Source organism: Electrophorus electricus, chromosome 3 (assembly GCF_013358815.1).
Source record: "Electrophorus electricus isolate fEleEle1 chromosome 3, fEleEle1.pri, whole genome shotgun sequence".
In the NCBI taxonomy this organism is placed as follows: domain Eukaryota; kingdom Metazoa; phylum Chordata; class Actinopteri; order Gymnotiformes; family Gymnotidae; genus Electrophorus; species Electrophorus electricus.
The window spans coordinates 31,012,570-31,033,493 of NC_049537.1; the positions used below are offsets into that span (position 1 = coordinate 31,012,570).

Below are 20,924 nucleotides of genomic sequence, written 5' to 3' on the forward strand. Positions count from 1 at the left end.
TTAGATGGGCATGGTGGACATTCACTTGAAGATATCCACACCTTATTTCTGTTCATAAGACCTTTGTCCCACTAAATATCTAAACACCACGTCATGGCATGATGCCAGCTTCATAATAGACACAACGGGAGGATACCTTTACAATGACTTACTATGACATCACTGAGAAACCTATACATCTTCATCTGAGAAACCTATACTGTTTTTAGTAAGATAACATTTCAGTATGGGATATGTGATCAATTTTCCATAATCCGATGTTCTGCAACTTGTTTATTCAACCTCAGTAGCAACATTTTGGTCCAGATTACTGCCCTTCTCGTAAACTGTGATCAACGTGGCTCTTCTGTGTAGAGGAGCCATCTGCCTTTGGAATGACTAAAACACATCCAGTGCCCTGCCTTGATCAGTAAGGCCAAATGAACACTAACATTGGCTAACAATGACAACATTCTCTCTAGTCACACATGCACATTTTTCACAAATACCCCCCCCCCCCCCACCGAAAAAATAGTTAATAAAATTAAGATAGCATATCTAATGTTGAAGAATTTCAAAGCAAAATGTGGTTAATTGCTGCGACATTACCAAGCCTATTTCCATATTCATATCATATAACCATGGATTATTAAATACTGCCTACTCTCTCAAACTCCCATTGATTTAAATGTCACATTTGTATGCTATTTTGAATTTTTTGTATGGTATTTTGAGTGTTTTTAGTTAATTACATAAAATGTAAAACTTTATCATTTCAAACTGATGGAACTTTCTTTAAAAAATAAAGCCATATAGACAGTAAGGACAGTGTTATCTATAATAATGACCAAGAGAGTATCTCATTGTAAATTTAATAAATTAGGCCTGACAACACTCTATTTCTAACATTGTATACTTTGACTCCACATAGACATAGCTGTCCTGTATGTGTCTCTTCTGTGAAAGCAATAACTTAAGTTTGATAATACAGTGAACTTAAATGGTCTAATAAACAATTGATTATTGATAACTGATAATTGATCATGGGTAGCGCGGTGTGCTGATCGTTAGGACAGGTATTATGAAACTCCAAATCCACACACTGTCATTACTCAACAGCTGGGCTATTTTTCAATCCACCTACATGATTCAGCATTCAGCTTGCCTTGAAATCTGAACCTTTAAAATAACTAGGGCACTTTCAGTGCCTTGTGGCAGTCATGTTTCTTAGGGGACTTACCAAAGGATTCGAGTGCTGTTGCTTTTCTAAAAAAAGCAGATTAGTATATTTACTTTAGAAACTGTCCTAGACACGCACAGTTAAATTACGCATGATTCAACAGTGGGCTCATTTTCAGTTATGTTAGCACATGCTTGATTTCATGTATTAGCCCTACAGCTAATCTCATGGAAAACTAGACTTTTTATAACAGATTGCAGCTTAAAATGCATCTTAACAATAGTACCTTCCTATTAAATTTGTGCAGAATGAACAGTGTATAACATCTGCCTTGCTCCGCTCGGCTATTCAATGAAATCGGATGACATGCTACCTGTTTAAATGCTTCTTCATGTGCATTTGCACATATGTATTTGGATTTAATAACCAAGACAATAACTGGATCTTAAATCTATACACTTTGCCTATAAAATACATCTTTAGTTATCTGGAATATAGCTGTCCAACTCTTCATTTCTAAGGTTTGCAGCGCGTTTAGGATATACCCCCATACTCAGGCATGAATGAGAAGCGCAGTATAAGCAGCAGCCTTCTGACTCTTTAAGACTCAGCATTAGTTCTACTGCATTCACTAAATATCAACACATCCATGGGAATGTTTTCACTGCAACCCACTTAACAATAAAATATTATTAAGCAAAATATCCATTCCCTTCATGCTACAGCTTTAGAATGGACTACACTACAAGCTTCTTGGATCACTGTATTTTCCAATTTCTTCTTCCCCAGACGGCTTTGGCAGCTCGTCGGGTGAACCGGCATGAGAGCTGCACGGCTACAGATGCTCTACACTGCTCTGGGTAAAGGCTGCACGTTAAGAAGACGTTCTACACTACGGTCAGCAAGGCTGTCGTCTGCTGTTGAAGACCATCCTGCTGAAGAGAGGGTAGCCCACTTGGACCCCTCCTTGGACCTGTGAAGTGCTACATGACATCGCCCCCTACTGGACAGGACATGGTCTCCTTGTTTCACCATAAGCTCGGACACATCAACCATATCTCAGACGCTGGTCACATGGTCAGGGTTTTCCCTGACCTCGATGCACTCAAGCTCCTCCCTCTCCCGCTCCCGCTCTTTCCTCTTGGCTCGTTTCTTTTTCTTGTGCCTCTTCTTGGAAGGAGGGAAGAAAGTCAAAAACACCGGAAGGATGACGAAACAGTGCAGCACCGTGCAGCCGGTGGTGAGGAGAGAGCACTTGAACAGTGTGTAGGTCAAGTTTGAAGGCACAAAAAGCAGGGGCATTATCCCGATCACGAAGCATGAGGCATTCTGCAAAATGGCCGCGCCGTGCTCCTCGAGCGAGATCTTGATGCACTGTGTCCGGGTGTGCTCAGTGGCGAGTGTGAACGTGTAAAGATGCGGGGCACAGTGATCCATGGCAAAGTTGAGAGTATAAATAAGGCACAGAATAGAGATGCTGTCCATGTCTACATTCCAAAGCGTCATCAGGCCGAGGACACCCAACTCCACAGAGGTGACGGTCAAGATCAACCAGAAGTTCCCCAGGGGGTTGATGACAAGGAAGAAAGTGAGGATAAGGATGGTCAGGACACTGAAGCCTGAGGTGAGAATTGGGGAGACAACTGAAGAACTGTAGCGGTCCATGAATACGAAGGTGGGGTTGAAGACAATAAACTTGATGCTGTTTATGAGGGAGAGTGGTCTGAGTCTCTCCAGAAGTTCCACCACCTCCTCCCTGGTCTTCTCAGTGGTTCGGGCAACCAAGTACATCCTGGATGCAATGATGTCATACTCATCCCTATTTTTTGAGAAAATGATGTCCTCGGTAAAGTGCTGATACTCTGGGCTCTTCAGAAAAGAAGTCTTGAGAATGTTTGTAAAATCACTTTTGGTTGATGCACTGACATTTGTTACCTTCAAATAATTAAAGTAATTATCAATCCATGAAATCTTATTGAAACCCTGGCCTAGAGTCTTGAGGTGCTCCTGAACTGTAGAGTTCCAGTACTCAATGGGCTCATAGATGTAGAAGCCTATAACTGGGCTGTAGTTGCTGAATAATTTCTGCTGAGTCATGGCAAATGATACACTGGGTGAATTGCTGGCTAACAGATTTACTATATTGTAGCCATCACTGATTTGTAAACATCCCATGAAAGAAAAAGAGGCGTAAATTAAGTAGAGGATTACCACAAAGGGCTTGACGTATGTGTTGGTAATCCACTCTGTGTAATGCTCCCTCAGGAAGTGCTGAATGAAGTGGTTCTGGTATGGTCCACTGTCATGGTGTGTGGACAGATCGTGACCGTCACTCATCATGGTTTTGAACCATGTGGGCTGGCGGTCAAGGTACTCTACCGAAGGGATCTTACAGCAAAACACGCTGTGATAGCGGTTCTGCTCCAGCTGGCCAGCAAACACCAGGCAGGAGCCATAAAAGGAGAAGACGTAGAAGTAATTGACCAGGATGGCCACGCACATGCTCTGGCAGAACACCTTCACAGACTCGATGTTCGTGAAAGGACTGGCGCCCATGCCGAAGGTAATGATGTAGAGACAGCTGGTCATAGTGTAGCACACCATAACGTCAGCAAACGCATCAGCCACACGTTCTTTGAAGGGCAGGTTCTCTCTGGTCCTCCTCCAGCCAGCCAGGAGTTCAAACACCCCTTTAGTTCCATGACCTGAAAAGACATGCCAAGAAAGCCTAATTTTAGTTTCATTTATAGGACATGAATTGTACAGAGAAATAAACACACGCTTACATTGCAATAATCATTCATTGATTAATTAGGGCTGGAGTGAAAACCTTTATTCATAAAGGGTGGATGCATAACACATTCTTAACATCTTACTTTAGGATGCAGTCATGTATGTATTTGTGAAGGAGAAATTGCATATACACGCACAGAAATAGATATCCTACAATTTTCTCAAAATGGCATAGAACATAATTGTGTTATATTTATGTTTTGTACATTCTTTAGTGCCCTGTGCAGCAATGTATTAGGTGCTACAAATGAGTTATGTGCACACCCTGCATGTTATCTGATGTCCAAATTGACATCTTTGTGTTTGCCACAACAGATAAATTATTATATAGCAAGTATTTAAGTAATAATTACGATGGTTCTCATTTAATGCCTTACTGCTCCATTGCCACTTTATGGATGCTCTCTCTCTGTATGCAAGCTGTCATAGCCCCATGGACTTGTGATGGACAGCTGAAGCCCAGACACTGTGAATATAATTGCCTTTGAACATTTCAACTAAATTAAACACTCATCCATCTACCAAATATTTTGGGCTTAGCTCATCTTCCTGTTGCTCCTGACTGCTCAGAATGTCTACAAATCCTTTTTTTTTTCTTTAAGGCATCATAAATTTATGTTTTTCTGACACTGGGGAGAAAAGGCTAATTAAGTATAAAGGATTACGCCAATATAATGAGCCAGATGGAGTGACTACTTTCCCTAGGTTTTATTTAGTTGTACAAGACAATATTTGGTGTGAATGGTGTAAATTAATTTTAAAGGACAAAGAAGTCTTATGAAAATGCAAAGGGTGTTTTTATATATATATATATATATATATATATATATATATATATATATATATATATATATATATATATATATATATATATAATTTATTTATTTATTTAAAGTGGTAAATTTGTGCCTTGTTTTCAGCTACATGATGCTCTATTAATCAATAGCTGACAGGTCCAGTATACAAATCCAACAGAGTAGTGCATAAACAGTGGTAGGCTAAAACCACCATGAAGACAAAACAAGCAAAACAAGTGGGCCAATCCAAAACCTCGTACATAGTAACCTAAGCAACGGTCATGAACACTCAGAAGTGCAATCTACAGGGTAGTGGCAAGACTTCACAAAGAGACTGAGTGAATTGAACCCATGCCTCCCCCAACAGGTGTCTCCCTAATGGAGCCTCCCTTGAAGACTAGGTGGTCAGGGTGGGCATGGTAGAAGTCATCAGTCAGGGAGGAGTTGAGGAAGTCAACTGCAAGCACCCAGAAATGCTCCTCCAGAATATACCCCTCTCAGTTCTCCAGACACTGAAATCACCCGACTCTGCACCTCGAATCCAACAGTGTCAAAGCTGCATAGACCAGGCCGCCATCAATGTCCAGCTGGGGAAGGCGGTGTGGCTCAGACTCGGATACCTCACCAGTTTGTTGTACCCTGAGATGGGCAGAACTCCCAGCTGTGTGTATCCACTGTACCAGATGAGCAGGCACATATGTGAGGTTGGCTGGACACTCTGGAGATGCTAATGCTGCTGTCCCTGGCATATTTCCTGCAGTATTTCCCATCTAACTGGCACCAAAACACACTGAAGGAGCAGAGTGGCCTTTGGTTCTGGGGTAGAGGTTGGCAGGTCTGATTGTCTTGAGCAGGCATCAGCACTGATGATTTTGCTGCCAGGATGATAGACAATAAACCTGAACCAAGTAAAAAAAAATAGAGCCCACCCTGCCCGCTGAGGAACCAATCTCTTGGCCAACTTCATGTATTCAAACTTTTTATGATCTTATGGTGACTAGGAATGGATGTATTACACCTTCCATCCAGTTTGAAGTGCATCCTTCATAGCGGCTCATAGAAGCTCCCTGATGTCAACATCATAATTGCACTCTGCAGTGGAATGTTTTTGTGTATAAAGTACAGATAGGAATAACTTCTCTAGCTGGCCATGATGCTGCAATAACTCTGCCCGTTTCTGAAGTGTCTGCCTCTGGCTGCTTAAGGGTGAGAGCAGTGCTGAACTTGGCCTCTAGTGCCTTGACTGCCCTTCTAGCTGATTCCCGAATAGCAAAAGTTTCTGGTGCTTTTTTTTCAAAAGGTTAGGATTCCTACTTAAACATCTACAGACATTTGTGAAGCCTAAATTGCCACAGTTCTCTGACTGTTTGTGCTGTGGCCATCGTGTTACTGCCTTGACTTTGTTGTCATCCCTCTCCATGCCATTGTCACAAATTATGTACTCCCAGAAAAGCAGTCCTTGCTTGTGAAATTCACGCTTCTCTAACTTGACGTACAACTGATTCTCTAGAAGACAGGACTCGGTGCACATGCTCCATATGTTCCTTTTTTGACTTATCAAAATGTCATCTATATAGTTTCTGACGAAGCTGTTCCACATGTCCCCTAGAATCTCCTTGAGTGGGGGCCACTTACCATTATGAATGGAAATCAGATTTTATGCACTATGAAGATCTGACCTGGTAAAAATTCGACACCTGAGGACATAGACGGTCAAACCCTGAGCCTGAGTTTCCCTTTCATATTCGTTTCATATCCCTTTCATATTCCTTCATAGACAGAGTATTCAGGAGAGTGGAAATCAAAGTTCTCATGGCTTTCTTTTGTAATGGCTCTAGAGGGAAGAATAAAACAGTCTGTAAAACACTGTATGCCCTACGAGGTGTGTTCTGCCTTTTCCCAAGTGAACCTACGGTTATGCCTGGCCAGCCAGGGATACCCTAACAAGATGGAGTTATTGGATGAGTGGGTAATAATGAATTCTATATCCTGTTTGCAAAACAGTTCTTTAGGAATGGGAATACTGATAAAGTTGAAATAAGTTTAAATGACTCTACAACTTTCCAATGGTCTTCCATCCAAGTCAATGAGATATAGGAGAGGCTGACAAAGGTGTTGAGGAAATTCTCAACTGGTGGGCTACAGTTTCGTCCAACAAATTACCAGCCGCTCCTGAGGCCACTAGCAATGAGGGGAAAGATGAGTGACCTATACAGCATTACAGTGTTCTTGGGTTTGTCGGTTGTGATGAGTTTTAGGGTCTCAGGCTCCTGTCAGATTGTCTCTCTTAATAGCCAGCTGCATATATCCAGCAGAGATTGCAGATCTCTGCCAGCTAATGCCTCCTGTAACCCTTTTCTTAACCTGCATCGGAGAGCTGTCTCCCATGCTAGTTTGTTCCAGCCACTCACTGCTGTCAGAATATAGACTTGCCTGGTGGATTTTTTTCCTGTTTGAGAATCATGAGCTGTTCGTCAACACCCTGATCAAACTTGGGATGATCGAACACTTCTCAAAAGAGACTCTAAAACTTAGAACAAGGCTGATTTAGCTTGGTTTGTTTACAATACAGAATAATGCCTCACCAGTCAGCAAAGAGAGAATTATGGTTATTTCTTTCTGAGTCTTACTATAGCAGCAGGGAGAAACATACAATCAGGCATACAATACAAGGTAGGCAAAGACAACAGAAACGCTAGGATTTGCAAACAAGGTAGATGCAAGACTTCGCAAAGAGACTTCGCAACAGAGGGACTTGCGCTCACTGGTGCTAACAGATAACAAGAGACAGGTGCAAATAATAGCGTGACAATGGGGGTGGGGGTGTTGAGAATTCTGTTGAGGCTGACCTCTGGTGGCCAGAGGTGGCATGGCCCGGAGCCAGTGTGACAGACATACCCAACAGGAAGCTATTCATTATTTAAGCATGACTACTTAAATTTGGATTGATAGCTAAAGACCTGGCTAATATATCTTATGGTGTGTTTATTTTTCATGTAAGCATTTCACAGCAGCCATCAATTTAAAAGTTTTCTCCAGGAGACAGCACCAATAATGTTCGATTCATTCAGTTCACCATATCATCAGTGTCCAGGAGCCCAGCTAATATATAAAGTGTCATTTAGACTCCACCTCAGGAAGAATAGCATCTGCAGAGGACTGGAGAACATTAGCATGAGTGGCGATGGGTTGAATTGACATACTCGACCAAGATTGCACAGGCACTCAAAGTCTGGCTCGATGCTTCATTATCGGCTGCTGGGAAAGTAACAATTTGGCTAAATACCTGAGCATCAAAGAAACACACATATGGAAGTTTCGCATTAAGATTCTACTGGCGGCCCAGTCTGTGCAGATTCTGTCGATGGCTTTGAAAAATAAGTCATGATTGCCTCAGACGCTAAATTTTAGCGCAGCATTCCTTACGTCAGAGCTGATGAGTGACTTCCTAGTTTTGGGGATATGTGAAATACGGATGGAGAATATAAACAGAACCTTTAGTGTGAAATATCAGTTTAAGACTGCGGGTCCCACCGTACATGACTGAAGGAATCACTCAGGGATGTTAATAGCCTGCAGTAGTCAAGCGCTAGTTACCGGCAAAAGAGATCCTTTTAAATTCACACACACACACACACACAAATAAATAATAATAAATAAATAATCCATAAAGTGTGAAAGAAACAGATCCGAATAACAGTAGCACTGAAGAGTGGGAAGACAGTGGTCAGCACTTGAAGCGAAAAGATATCCCCTGTGTATGTATTTTTGATCAATCTAGAGATTCATATTGGGCTGTTTTTTTTTTTCTTTTTCTTTATTTTCTATTTTCTCTTTAATTTCAGTTTTCAAAAAATACTGAGCTAAGAAATGCTAAGAAATGGCTGTCATCACTGAACCCTATTGTGAAGGCAAGAAGTGAAATAAAGATTAATAGCAGAAAATAGCAATATGCAAATGCGAGTGAAAGCCTGTTCTTGAAATATCTCTGACAGAAATCTTGCGTCAAACCAGATCTGTCAAAGCATTTCTTCCCTTCACGAATGCAGATAAGATCGGGGACCTCGATATATTTATTAATGCCACAAAACCAGCAGAACAACTCTTGAACTGACTTACGCGACTGTTGTCAGCAATTGGGACGCTGCGCCAAATCACCCGGATTTCACGGCTATAAGCTAAAAGTATAGCTTGTCCTCCCGCAGCATATAAATACCAAGAGTTCGAAGTAGATCGTTACGGCGTTTGAAATGAAACTGATGTTTAGTCATTTCAGCAGTTTTCCCCGGGCCACTGGATTGCACAGTGGTGCCACAGGTACGCACCGCGCCCTCGGCAATGCGGCGGGCTGACCGAGCACACAGCGCCGGGCTCACAGGGGGAGAGAGGAATAACGAGCACCAGTTATTCCCTGACATTATCTAAATGGCTTAGCGCAACCCCAGTGTGCCTTCCATACATATTCTTCCTCCTACTCTTTTTTTTCAGAGGACACCCAGGGACATGATCCTAGACTGGAACATTCCCTTGCCGAGGCTGTTCAATATCGTGCTGGTGAAGAAGGGATGCTGCGCGCGGCAGACAGGTCGACAATCGGAGAGCTGTAGAGGGCGGAATTTGTCATAAGGTCTCCCGCGGACCATTCTAGGCTATATGTGGCGGGGAAAGAACAGCAGGAGATTCGAGCTCCAGTAAAGGGAGCTTCTGCCACCCCCCAACATACACGCACGTACGTTCCCCCAGCTCCAACAAACCATTAAACAAAATTACTGCTTTAAAACTTCAGCACAGAGCAAGAGGTAAACACATCCATCACCAATGAGAAAGCACTCCTGGATGGGATCCTAATATATAGCTCATAAAGCATGTCCATTTCCGACAAGTGATTTGGAAAAAAAAAAAGTTACATTTATTTGTATGCTTGCAGAAGACCGTTTTGACAGCTACTGGTAGCTGAATATATATGGGATGGTCACTGCATTGGGTGCACTCTTCTGTGATTATTGTGTTGTTTTTAAGTGCAATTTCTATTAAAGTGTGCCTTTGTGATTACATATGACAAAGATTAGAATGGCTTTACTGATTAGAACAGTTCTTGAATAAATATGCATAATTAAAGAATGTTTGCATGCATAAATGACAATGACATTACTGTGTTGATTTGAAAACCTGCATTTTTATAATGGTTTCTTCACAACTTCTGTAGCTGTTATCATTTGGGAATGCTTTTGATTTAAAGAAAGCCCTGAAACAGCAGAAGAGTGTGTTCTGTTATAACCTTGCGCATATGCCATATTTAGAGCAAACGTCCTCTTATCTTAATGTGGCACACATCACAAGCTCTCCAAGCTAATACCAACTGCAGAGGCTTAGGTGAATGAAAACCCAGCTCAACACAGTATACTACTACATGTAACACAGCACACTGCAAAGACACATTGCAATACAAAACAGTACAGAAAAACGCCACGTTACACAGCAGAAGTGAGCAGGGCACAACACATTGCAACAACTCAACTTGACGCACCACTTCAAAAAACACCACCACGCCTCCATAGTAGAGAAACAAGCCCCTCAGAATCAGAGCAAAAAACACACAGCACAACGTAGCAGAACAAAAAAAGCTAAAAAACTCAGAACACAGCAAGCATGAGAAGTGATGCACAGTGGTTTGGTCTGCAGAAAGCTAATTCTCCTCCACACTGAGCCTGCAAAGTGCCTAATCTTTACTGTTGAGCAACAGCATAATCTGAGATAAAAGGGAATGGACTGACTCTGCTATTGCAGGAAGGAACACGTCAATCAGTCTCTTGGTCTTATAGTATATAGCACACTGCAAAACGCTTGTGTTGAAGAAGGCCACACACAGGACTGCTTATAGCAGGCCAGTCCATTGTCTGTTTGCTGTTAGAGTAAAAACACATAGCCATTTAAGATCAAATTCACTGTCCTTGTTATGCTCAAGCAGATTTTTTGGAATTTTCATGTACACTGACGTCGGACAATAATGGCAAGGAAATCAGGTCTATATATCTCTGGAACGTAATTAATATGGAACTCAATCACTGAGCAGTATAATTTGTAGGTGCATGTAGCCATTGCATTTCCCAACCAGGTATTAAATTGGCGAACAATAAAAATATAAAGTTAATTTCTTTTAATCAGTTGTCTTTAATTGTGAACCACTGTGAGTTTTAGTCCTTTTTGTGGCCATCTCTATGTGTGCTGAACATTTGGCATGCAGTTTGATGATTCTGTAAGGTTTCATTCATCGGTATGCAGCCCTGTTATTCTTAGAAATCCTAAGAGAAAACATGAGGTGCACAGACAGAGGGAAATAGAGACACAGAGAGAGAGGGAGAGAGAGAGAGAGAGGCAGAGAGAGGGAGAGAGAGGTGGTGAGAGAGAGAGAAAGAGAGAGAGAGAGAGAGAGAGAGAGAGAGAGAGAGAGAGAGAGAGAGAGAGAGAGAGAGAGAGGTGAGAATAGTATAGGTACAAAAAACTCAAAAAGGCCCACCAAAAGATGACACAGTAAAATCATAAGGAGAAGTATAACATTGGTATGAAGCAAACTTTTAGGCTTTGGGCTTTGAAGCAGGTGGATTCCTCGAAGCGTTTTTTTTAAGTGTCAGTTCTATCCAACTTGCTAAAAGCCTTGCCATGTTTAGATCACCATTACTGTTACAGAGAGTGTTCAGAGATTGCTCCTCCATCAATACTAACTGCTAAAATCAGTTTTTGACAATAGTTGTTTGTATGTTCTCTGCAAGACTAACTTACATGTGACTCTGCTATCATATCAAGACTAACTAACCTATATGTGACTCTGCTATACTATCAAGATTAATCTACATGTGACTCTGCTATCATATCAAGACTAACCTACATGTGACTCTGCTATCATATCAAGACTAACTAACCTATATGTGACTCTGCTATCATATCAAGATTAACCTACATGTGACTCATAATATTCATATGTCATAATATTCCCATGGCTCATGGAGGGTTTAGAGCTATTTGCAGAAATGGCCAGAAACAGCAGAATGTACAGGAACATAAATGAGTATTAAAAGCCATCAATAAAACTGTTGTCATCACTCAACGCTGAAAGCAATTTAGCATCACTGCAAGAAAAAATATCTAGAACTAAACTGCAAAATCCCTGTCAGTGTTTGTACAGGCTTTCTCTTAGACCATTTTCTGTCCCATAAATTTGAAGAACTGCACTTGCTCTGTCATAAAGTTTCATGTAAGGGTAAATCATGCTACTGTCAGTGTATAGCACTGAGACCAGGGTCTCTGCTCCTAGCTCACATGCCTCCGCCCACACACTGAAACGGCCAGTTTGTCTCTCTGTGGTCACTCAGGCTTTACAGAGCAATTTGGGAGGAACTGGTCCTTTTGGGAAGATACTGAACAAAACCTGAGTAAAACCTGCTCATCACAAACATGTGCTCAGGTAGAAATCCAAGCACATTTTATGTAAATTGTCAGTGGTGGAATCATATACAGTTTTGCTCAGTACTGGTTAATGATGCAGATGACACAAACAGGAAAGTGTCTTAACAGGTTTATTTGTGGTTTCAGGAAAAAACTGGCGAGTTTGTTTGACCACCATATCAAAAAATATCTTCAAATGAAAGATGTTTGGGACAAATGAAAGATGCTGTATTTTGGATAAAAATGTTTTTACATCAGTTTATATTTTTTATTACCTTCAACTTCGGTAGCACATGATTATTATATAATTATATTAATGCTGTGTGTATGTGTTGTGCTCTTGTTTTGTCAGTCTTTGTCATGTATTACTCCTGTTTTGCATATCATAAGTGTGCTGTCTGTTGTCAGTCTTTACCCATAATGTGTCCTTGAGTTTCTAGAAAGGCACTAAAAAGGTCTAACAACAACAACAACAATAGTAATAATACATTGTTGTTACACAGTGATAATAATACATTACTATCATTGTTATTAATATTATTATTGTAATAACTCTAAAAAATATTTGTATTGCTTTCTGAGTATTAATTAATGTCTTATTATATCCTATAATAGCTATAATCATTCTACAAGAATAAAGTCTAAATTAAAAATAGCAATTGAATAACTTATTCTCATTCCTTTACCATGTATCAGGTTTACGAAGTATTGCTGTTATGCTTGAAGGATTTTTTTTCTTTTATCTTTATAGATGTCAGATATATGGGCCATGGATCTTGAATACACACCTGAATCTTTGCATATATAACATGATCACAATCACAGTACTGGTCCCCACCCAACAGCCCTTTCCCTGAACTTCAAAATGGAGCATTCGTCACCTCTGGGGAAAAAGCAGTACTTGAAACCTGCATGCTTTCGATCCTTAGTCCACCCTGACAATGGCAAATTACTTGGCCACTGGGCTTAATGGCATGTAATATGTAACGCTTCAAGGCGTTCATTATAACTGGCTCAACTCTAATCTCTTCCCGAGGTGCCTCTACCCAGCCTCGCAGCATAGCGGATGATCAATACCACTAGATGCAAGCGCAGGATATTCAGTCCACCAGCTCAGCCCCCATCATCTGTGGCTGGGTGAAGAACCCACCCCAGTGGGCCGGGAACACCGTCCTGCCGATCGTTTGGTTCTGCTGGCTGTTGAACATGGCACCCAGGCTCTGGCTCTCCCTGTGTGCCGCGAGCGTGTGGGCCACGAGCGGGCACGTCGCGCGGCATGTGGTGGGGGGATTAACGGGCAGAGCGGGTGAAGCAGGCAGGCGAAGGGCACATGCTGTTCCACTGACTGCGGCCTCTTAATGAGCTCGATCGATAGGAGCACTGTGGGGGGGAGTACTGCCACACACACAATCACCACACACACACGCACAATAACAATCATCACACACACGCACACACACATATACACTCACACGTACAGATATGCAACAATCACGAAACACATACACATGAGCAGGGATAATGATACACCCATACACACATGCACATGCACCGGCAGACTAATACTCAGGTATGCAGGCTCAGAGTCATGGGGGGATGAGTTGGTGATTCCAGTGACATTTGTATTACTCTTGTTAAATTCTGCCATGTCTGCAGCTAAAGGAAATCAAACCAAGCGCCACATGTGCCCATGATGTCAGAATTGTTACGTTTTTCTTTCACTGTGGGACACCAGAACACACAAACAAGCAGACGCACACACACACACACACACACACACACACACACACACACACACACACACACACACACACACACACACACACACACACATTATGTAACACATATTACCCACCCAGGTGCCACACAGACAGACAACTTAAGATGAGTGGTGTGCAGGAGGACTTTTGGTGGCTAGAGGTCTACTGGAGGAAAGTAACTGTTGTTTGGTGGAGACTTGGTAAGAACAGTGTTGTGCTGTGACACAACCATGTGACACTACCATGCTGGGATGCTAATGAGGCAGAATGATTAGCAACACAGCTTCACTTCAGCAACAGCTGATGACCTAGTCTGCCTGTCGGTCAGCACCCATGCCACAATACACAGGACGCACATTATCAAAGCGAATCTTCTAAATGGTTACATTTTCAAACACAATATTTGATCTTCAGATAGTAAATATGTAATAAAGAGCAATAGAAATAATGATTTCCCCTCTACCTTCAACAGTATGTGATGATTTTTCAAGATTAAAATAGGGGTTAAAATAGGAGTGCATCACCAAACATTTTGTATAGTCTGGGATGAAGCGGTGAATGCATAATCTGTCATTGATTTGCCATACTGTCATTTGTCCATTCAAGGCAGCACATCCACGTTCACGCTTGCAAGAAGTGATGCAGCCTTCAAGTGCATCTAAAAATAGGCACTCTGCATATGAGTCTGGATGAAAAGCACTCCCCTATTACTCCTTCCCGTCTCTTCCCCTGGATCGGAACACGCCCAGATGGACACACTACTACATGCCAGAGGGTCCAGCACAGATGGGTCTGTCCCCTGCTCTACCTCACCTGGTGCCCATGGTAATGGACTAATGAGTAGGGTAAGCAGAGTGTGGAAATCACCTTACTCTATTAAGATGGAAATCACCAGGATGTCCAACCTCTAACACTAGCTAATACCAATATTTTTTTTGACAATACTCAAAATGCAAATAAATGCTTGTAAAAATCTTCAGGTCTTAACATTGCAATCTGCTAAGATAGAATCCGTTTGACATGATCTGGATGGACATTTTACTGTCTCGGCCTCAAACAAAACGGTCTCATCCGTATTCGTCCGCCCACGTGAGCGGCATATCTCGGACGTGTCAGACAGCCGCCGCCTCCCAAGAAACATCTCGCCACATCACAAGATGCCCACGTCAAGTGTCAACATCCAGCTCGCCCGGCGGGACAAAAGCCGCCCCATCGGACGGGTCTCCCTCATTCAGCGCCGACGCAGACGCTCGGGAAGTTGAGCCTAGCTGCCTTTCTGCAAAGCGTTCAAAAAATAAAAAACCCAGTGGTCAGTCAGCAATAAATTACACCGGACTAGCCTCACGTTAAGCGTGAGGTCATAGTGGACACTGGAGACACAGTGGGAGCATTAAATCTACAGAAGACAAGCAGAAAGAAGATAGGTATTATGGCCATGACCAGGTTGTACAAGAGCATTATTTTACTATTCAGTGCTCACTTCTAAAGTGCTGGATTTAACTGTGGCAGTCCCACCGAAGTGCTTCATTACAGAGACTTTGTGATGAATGGACATACAGTTTATATAAATTCCTCGTGTTGAATGGATGTACGTGGTATATTAATTCCTGTGTGTGCTGGAACAGTGCAGTGATCAGTGTACAATTAGAGCATCTCTATTCAGAGCATAACTGAGATGGTGCAACCTGAATTTTAAATCAAATACCAAATAGGGAAAGTGACAAAAAAAGGCACTAAGTTCAAATCTAATTGGCTCAACAGATTCAAGAGTTCATGCGGATAACATCATAGGGGCAACCAAAAGCAGCCTAATTAGACAGAGGCTATTTATAGTTGGCTTTTCCTGAGCATAGCTGTTCAATGAAAAAAAACCCAAAACATTTCCAGCATATGGCATTTGCATCTGTAGTGCAAGTCTTCTAAGAGGAGGTAGTGACAGGCCTCTAATCAACTAACCTTCACTACAGCACAGGTGTGAGAAAGGCTGAGGATATTTGATTTACCATCCTGCGAGATGTTGGTGGGCACTGGGCCGGAGAGAATGTCAAACCGGTTTTCCCTTCATATCACTACAACAGTTGTTGTACATACTTATACAATGGCTTATCATTTCATGTGTTTTTAGGCACATTAAAAACTGCTTTGAGATTTGACATCAATAAGGACATCCAAACCTGTTTATTACATGCTAAAAAGCTTTCTAAGACAAAAACCTGTGTGGAATACAAAATATGGGGGAAAAAATGAAAATCTGTTTAGTTATTTCCTGTGGAGTTACACTGCACTGGAAGATATACAGGCTGTGAATTGCACATCATCACAGTCACTTAGGTAGTTAAAATTTCTGTTCTATTTGCCATAAAACAAATATAAAATGCCTCTAATCATCATCATCATCATCCTTTCTTTGTTTGTTTGTTTTTTGTTGCGTTCACAAACACAAGTCCACGGTGGGAAAGGTGCAGACCCATTTGACTGCTGAGAAAAACAATTACACCCTTCCCCCTTCTAAATTGCTCCTAACCCCCCGAGGAGTCGCGCTGCAATTAGCGCAATTCCACGCAGCAATTCGGCGCTGGCGGTGAGCGGAGCACCTACCCATTGAGAAGAAGGGAATCCCAAGCAGCGTGGCGTTGAACTTTCCGTCGGAGATGAAGAAGATCCCGGCGGCCGTGACGTTGGCGATGCAGATGGTGAGTACCCCCAGGAGCCCCAGGAACGGCTTGCTGCGCAGGCAATCGCGCATGGAGCTGGAGACGGTGGCGGTCAGCAGCACCAGCACTAGGCCCACCAGTACCTCACCCTTGGCCAGCGCGCCCGCCCCGTGGAAGTCCCGCCACAGGCTAAGGGAGCTGAGCGACTGCACGTGCAGGTCTGTGCTGCCCGTGGCCAGGCGGCCCGCCAGCTCCCCGAACTCCCTCTCCCACTGCTCGGCAATGGCGTCCTGGACCACGCCGCCCAGGTCGCGGAGGTAGTAGGTGATCTGGATGGCACGGGCAGACTTTACCTGCTGTTCTCGGCTGTGAGGGGACAGGACCACACTGCCCAGCTGGTGGCCAATGAAGGCCACTCTGCCATCCTGGAAACAAGACAAATCCCGTGTGAGGTACAGGTTACAATACGGGTCATCCCAGAATGTTAACGGACAATTATGTTTTAATTAATAACTATTAACAAACAAAAGACAGAATGGGCCAAGTCTCACAATGCAAGTAACATTATGCTAATTAATCCTCACTGTTTTCCATTGTCGCATTTTTTTTGTTTGAGTTAGTCCTTCAACACAGACATTTTAAACCCTTTGGGAAAGAAAATGTTGTGAGTCAGATGGCAAAGGTCTCGCTGTGATATATGGCTATAGTTTTGGAAGACCTATGGTTTTGGAAGACATGTGGTTATTTAAAATATGGGATGCACACAAAAATGTGTGAGAAGGTTAAATAGCTTTTGCACTTACAACATCTGAGGTATGCCAAAGATAGATGACGAATATCTCATGCTGTGATGGATAATGTAGGTTGCCAGCCTGAGCTTCACAACAACACCACAGGCACTTCAAGTGACTAGTGGACACATGCTGCAAACAGCGCCTCACATGATTCTGAAGGTCTATACCGCAACCAGTGAAAAGCTCATTTAATGACCAAAATGCATATCGTAATGGAAAATATTCTGCTCTTTGATAACAGTGATGACAGTGTTTTCTGGTGTACAGGAAACTCACTGCTAGTGGTTGTCAATATCACAGTCCAGTGTACATCACCAAGTCATTCATGTATTTTGCTTTGTCTCCAATGGACAGATTCTATTCACTTATTTCTCGGGGAATTCTTCACCTATTTTTGCTACATCTATACATCACATCTTTATATGACTGTGAGCTCAAAACCCCAGCAGCACATCCCATCTGCAGCCCAGAGAGCTCAGAGGTCGAGCTAGGGAGACTTTGCGTGACAGAATGAGGATTTAACCATAACCAGTGAGCTTTAAAGCAAGCAGGCCCACAACAAATACTAGAAGTGTCCATGAGAGTGATAAGCAAGGCCTGCCCCCACCCAAGCAATCAAAAGCAACGCTGTCACCTCATCCTCAGCCAGCGCTTAGAAGGTTGGAAAAGCCCCCTTGAATGGTTATGCAGTTTTGTAAACTGAAGGGGAATCGGAAGGTTTTCAGGGACACCTACAATTAACACGTAAGGCGGGCAGGTGGCAACCGCTTCTGAAATGTCCTGGAGGTAGCAACGCCGCTTTAGCACCTTCTGGTAAAGGGAATCTCGGCACGAACGTAAATAGATCTGACTTCAGAAGTCACGATGACAGTCTCATTCAGACGCATTCCTTTCCCTAAGGGGGCGAGTCGTGATGTCAAATTGCAGTACAATGTTTGGATCTCAGTGGTTTTATTACCGTGACTCTCCGGTCATAACATTCGAAAAATAGCTTTCATGTACAAAAACAAAAATAAAACAATCATATTATGTAGTAAGGGAAATACATTTTAAAAAACGTTAGTTACAGTGTGTGCGTAAAATATATGCATCAGTTTCAAAACGTGCTGCATAAAACTTGAGTTCATGAAACACGACTTTAAGATTCAGGGCAGAGAAGACACATTAGAGGCACCACGTTCAGGCAATAGCCAGGACGTATGTTGCTAACAAAATAAGTAGCACCAAGTGAACTATGGCAGTCTAAGAGTGCCACAGCAAACGCAGCCTACGTGAAGAGAGTCATAGCGCGTCCGCTGTGCTTCCCCGACTGCAGTGCAGAACTGTGCAACTCATTCATAACCTGCCCAGGCTAGGACCACACACGCAGCGGAATCTAGCCATGGTTACCAGGGCTTTCCCGGTAAGAGAGGGTACCACGCTACCGACATGAGATGCGTCGTGCACGTCTGCGCACTTGTCGTGCCGTGGGCTATAGAGTGGCCGTGTTGCAGTTTCATTGTTACATATAACCAAGGTGATTCGGTCGGGCTAACGATCACGCTCTGTTGGCCGTGGCGCGTTCTCTTAAACACACACAATTCTCCGAAACGGTAATTGTTGCTTCTGCAGCAAACACCGTATGAAGGAAAATGTTTAAAAAGCAAGTCTCCCGCTTACCTTTAACGTCGTATTTGGATAGCTCACTGACACCTTAGAAAAAGTGCCATTGGAAAGTATAGCGGAGCGAATGTCTTCAAATATTGTAATTATGTCATCCAGAACGCAACGCTTATCCCGGTGGCTCAGGACACAGAGATGCGCGAAACTGTAATTGAACCCTTTGTGATTGACCCGCAAATCCAGAACCTTCTTGTGCACCTGAAGGACCTGCTCTGCCAGCTCCAGTATATTTCCCCCGGATTTCGCCAGCAGGATGAGCCTGCCATATCTACCGGGAGTGTGCAGGTCCGAGTACAGCTTGTGTTTCGACTGGTCGATGGGGAAAAGGCTGTTCGCGAGACTCCGCTCGATTTTAGCGAGGCTGTGCGTCGGGGCAACCAGTATCTCAAGGTCCGTTTCTGGCTTAAACCTGCTGAGCACCGTGGATCCGAAAATGATCGTTAGGACTGCGGGGACAGTGAGGAAAAAAACCGGATGCCTACTAACAAACAAGCCCAACCAGTAGAAAGAAGCTTTCAGTCCTCTGTGTATCACTTGTCGCAGCATTCTCTTCCAGATACTGCTCGCAGATGCCCCGTTTCTTCCTAAGAAGCACATGTGACACGTGTCTCCGCTGCCTAGGTTAGTCAATCCGTATGAAAACACTCTATACCTGTTAAGCACTGCAGCAAATTGCAACGAGACAGTCAGATATTGATCACCCGCGCCTTTTTTTGTTTCATCTCAAGCCATCCCTCCCCCCCCCCGTGCAAAGCGGCGATCTGTGACTCTGTCTCCCGTTCCTGCTGCAGAGGCAGGCAGCCGCCGCGGTCGGATGTGCATGTGTGCCTGATTGGAACTACACTATCTGTGGCGCCGGATTTATGAACTGGAATGTAACCATGTGCTGCGGTTCAAAACGACGGGACCGGGGACACGTTGACGCCAGGTTATTTTAGGATCACGCGTGACGGAAAGCTATAAAACCCCGCTGGTGAATTGCACTTATTCAAATGGCTCTTGATTACTAATGAATGAGGTATTCATATTATATTGTGCTCAGGGCTGTAACCGCACACACTAGGCCGGATAGACAACATGCGGTAGAGACTAATTTTAAAAGGACATTTATTGCACGATCCAAATGACAAAACGAGTGAGGAAAAAGTCTTTGGAGTTTGTTCTTGAAGTGATTTGACGGCTTTTGAAGTGTCCGATTGGAGAGGAATGTTTTCATAACTACCAATATTCACCTTCTGAGTGTTTCTGGAAGATTTAAGAATTCAGTTTTCTGGCTACAAATAAATCTAGGATACATACTGCCTAAATATATTAACATACCTTTAAAATGAAAACAGGGTTTAAAAGTCAACCCTAAGTATGTAATTTAATGTAATTCACATGCAATGATATAATTGACAATTCTGGTCTTTGTGATGCTCTTAGATACTGAGGTATGCATTTTGAAGTCTTGTATGGTGCATTAGAGTTTAATAAGAGCTACAAGTGTAGGATTTAATGTTCTGTTATGCACCAACACTGTGTACTGTATCCATGGCACTAATATGCATGTGCATATGGCAGTAATCTGCCATATAGGGTTACTACTGCGTAGAACTACGATTTATGATTCCTAACAGAACTTCTGAAATAAAATTGTTTCTCTTTATAACCTCAAAACACAAATAGTTCATTATTATTATTATTATTATTATTATTATTATTATTATTATTATGTAGATGAGCATATGAACAACTTTGTCAGTATTTCAATTTGAAACCCTACACCAGAAGCTCCATGAATCCAGGAGGTGATGCTTTCCCAATTGAGCACATATTGAAAGTGCTCTCTAAATTGCTATAATTGATTCTTGCAAAATCTG

General features: G+C 42.7%; 1 protein-coding gene across 2 annotated transcripts; it reads right to left on the reverse strand.

The window, feature by feature from the left end:
- Window positions 1–837: 837 nt before the first annotated feature.
- On the reverse strand, window positions 838–20,692 carry ptchd4 (patched domain containing 4). Of its 2 annotated transcripts, none has more exons than XM_027028209.2 (3): window positions 19,234–20,692; window positions 16,551–17,031; window positions 838–3,864 (listed from the first exon to the last, which is right to left on the reverse strand). In XM_027028209.2, the coding sequence occupies exons 1-3, from the start codon at window positions 19,657–19,659 to the stop codon at window positions 2,219–2,221; spliced, it is 2,553 nt and encodes an 850-aa protein (XP_026884010.2). In that variant the 5' UTR covers window positions 19,660–20,692; the 3' UTR covers window positions 838–2,218. The 2 variants fall into 2 exon arrangements, with proteins under 2 accessions (XP_026884010.2, XP_026884009.2); XM_027028208.2 differs by having other exon boundaries at window positions 19,060–20,692.
- Between the last annotated feature and the right edge of the window lie 232 nt (window positions 20,693–20,924).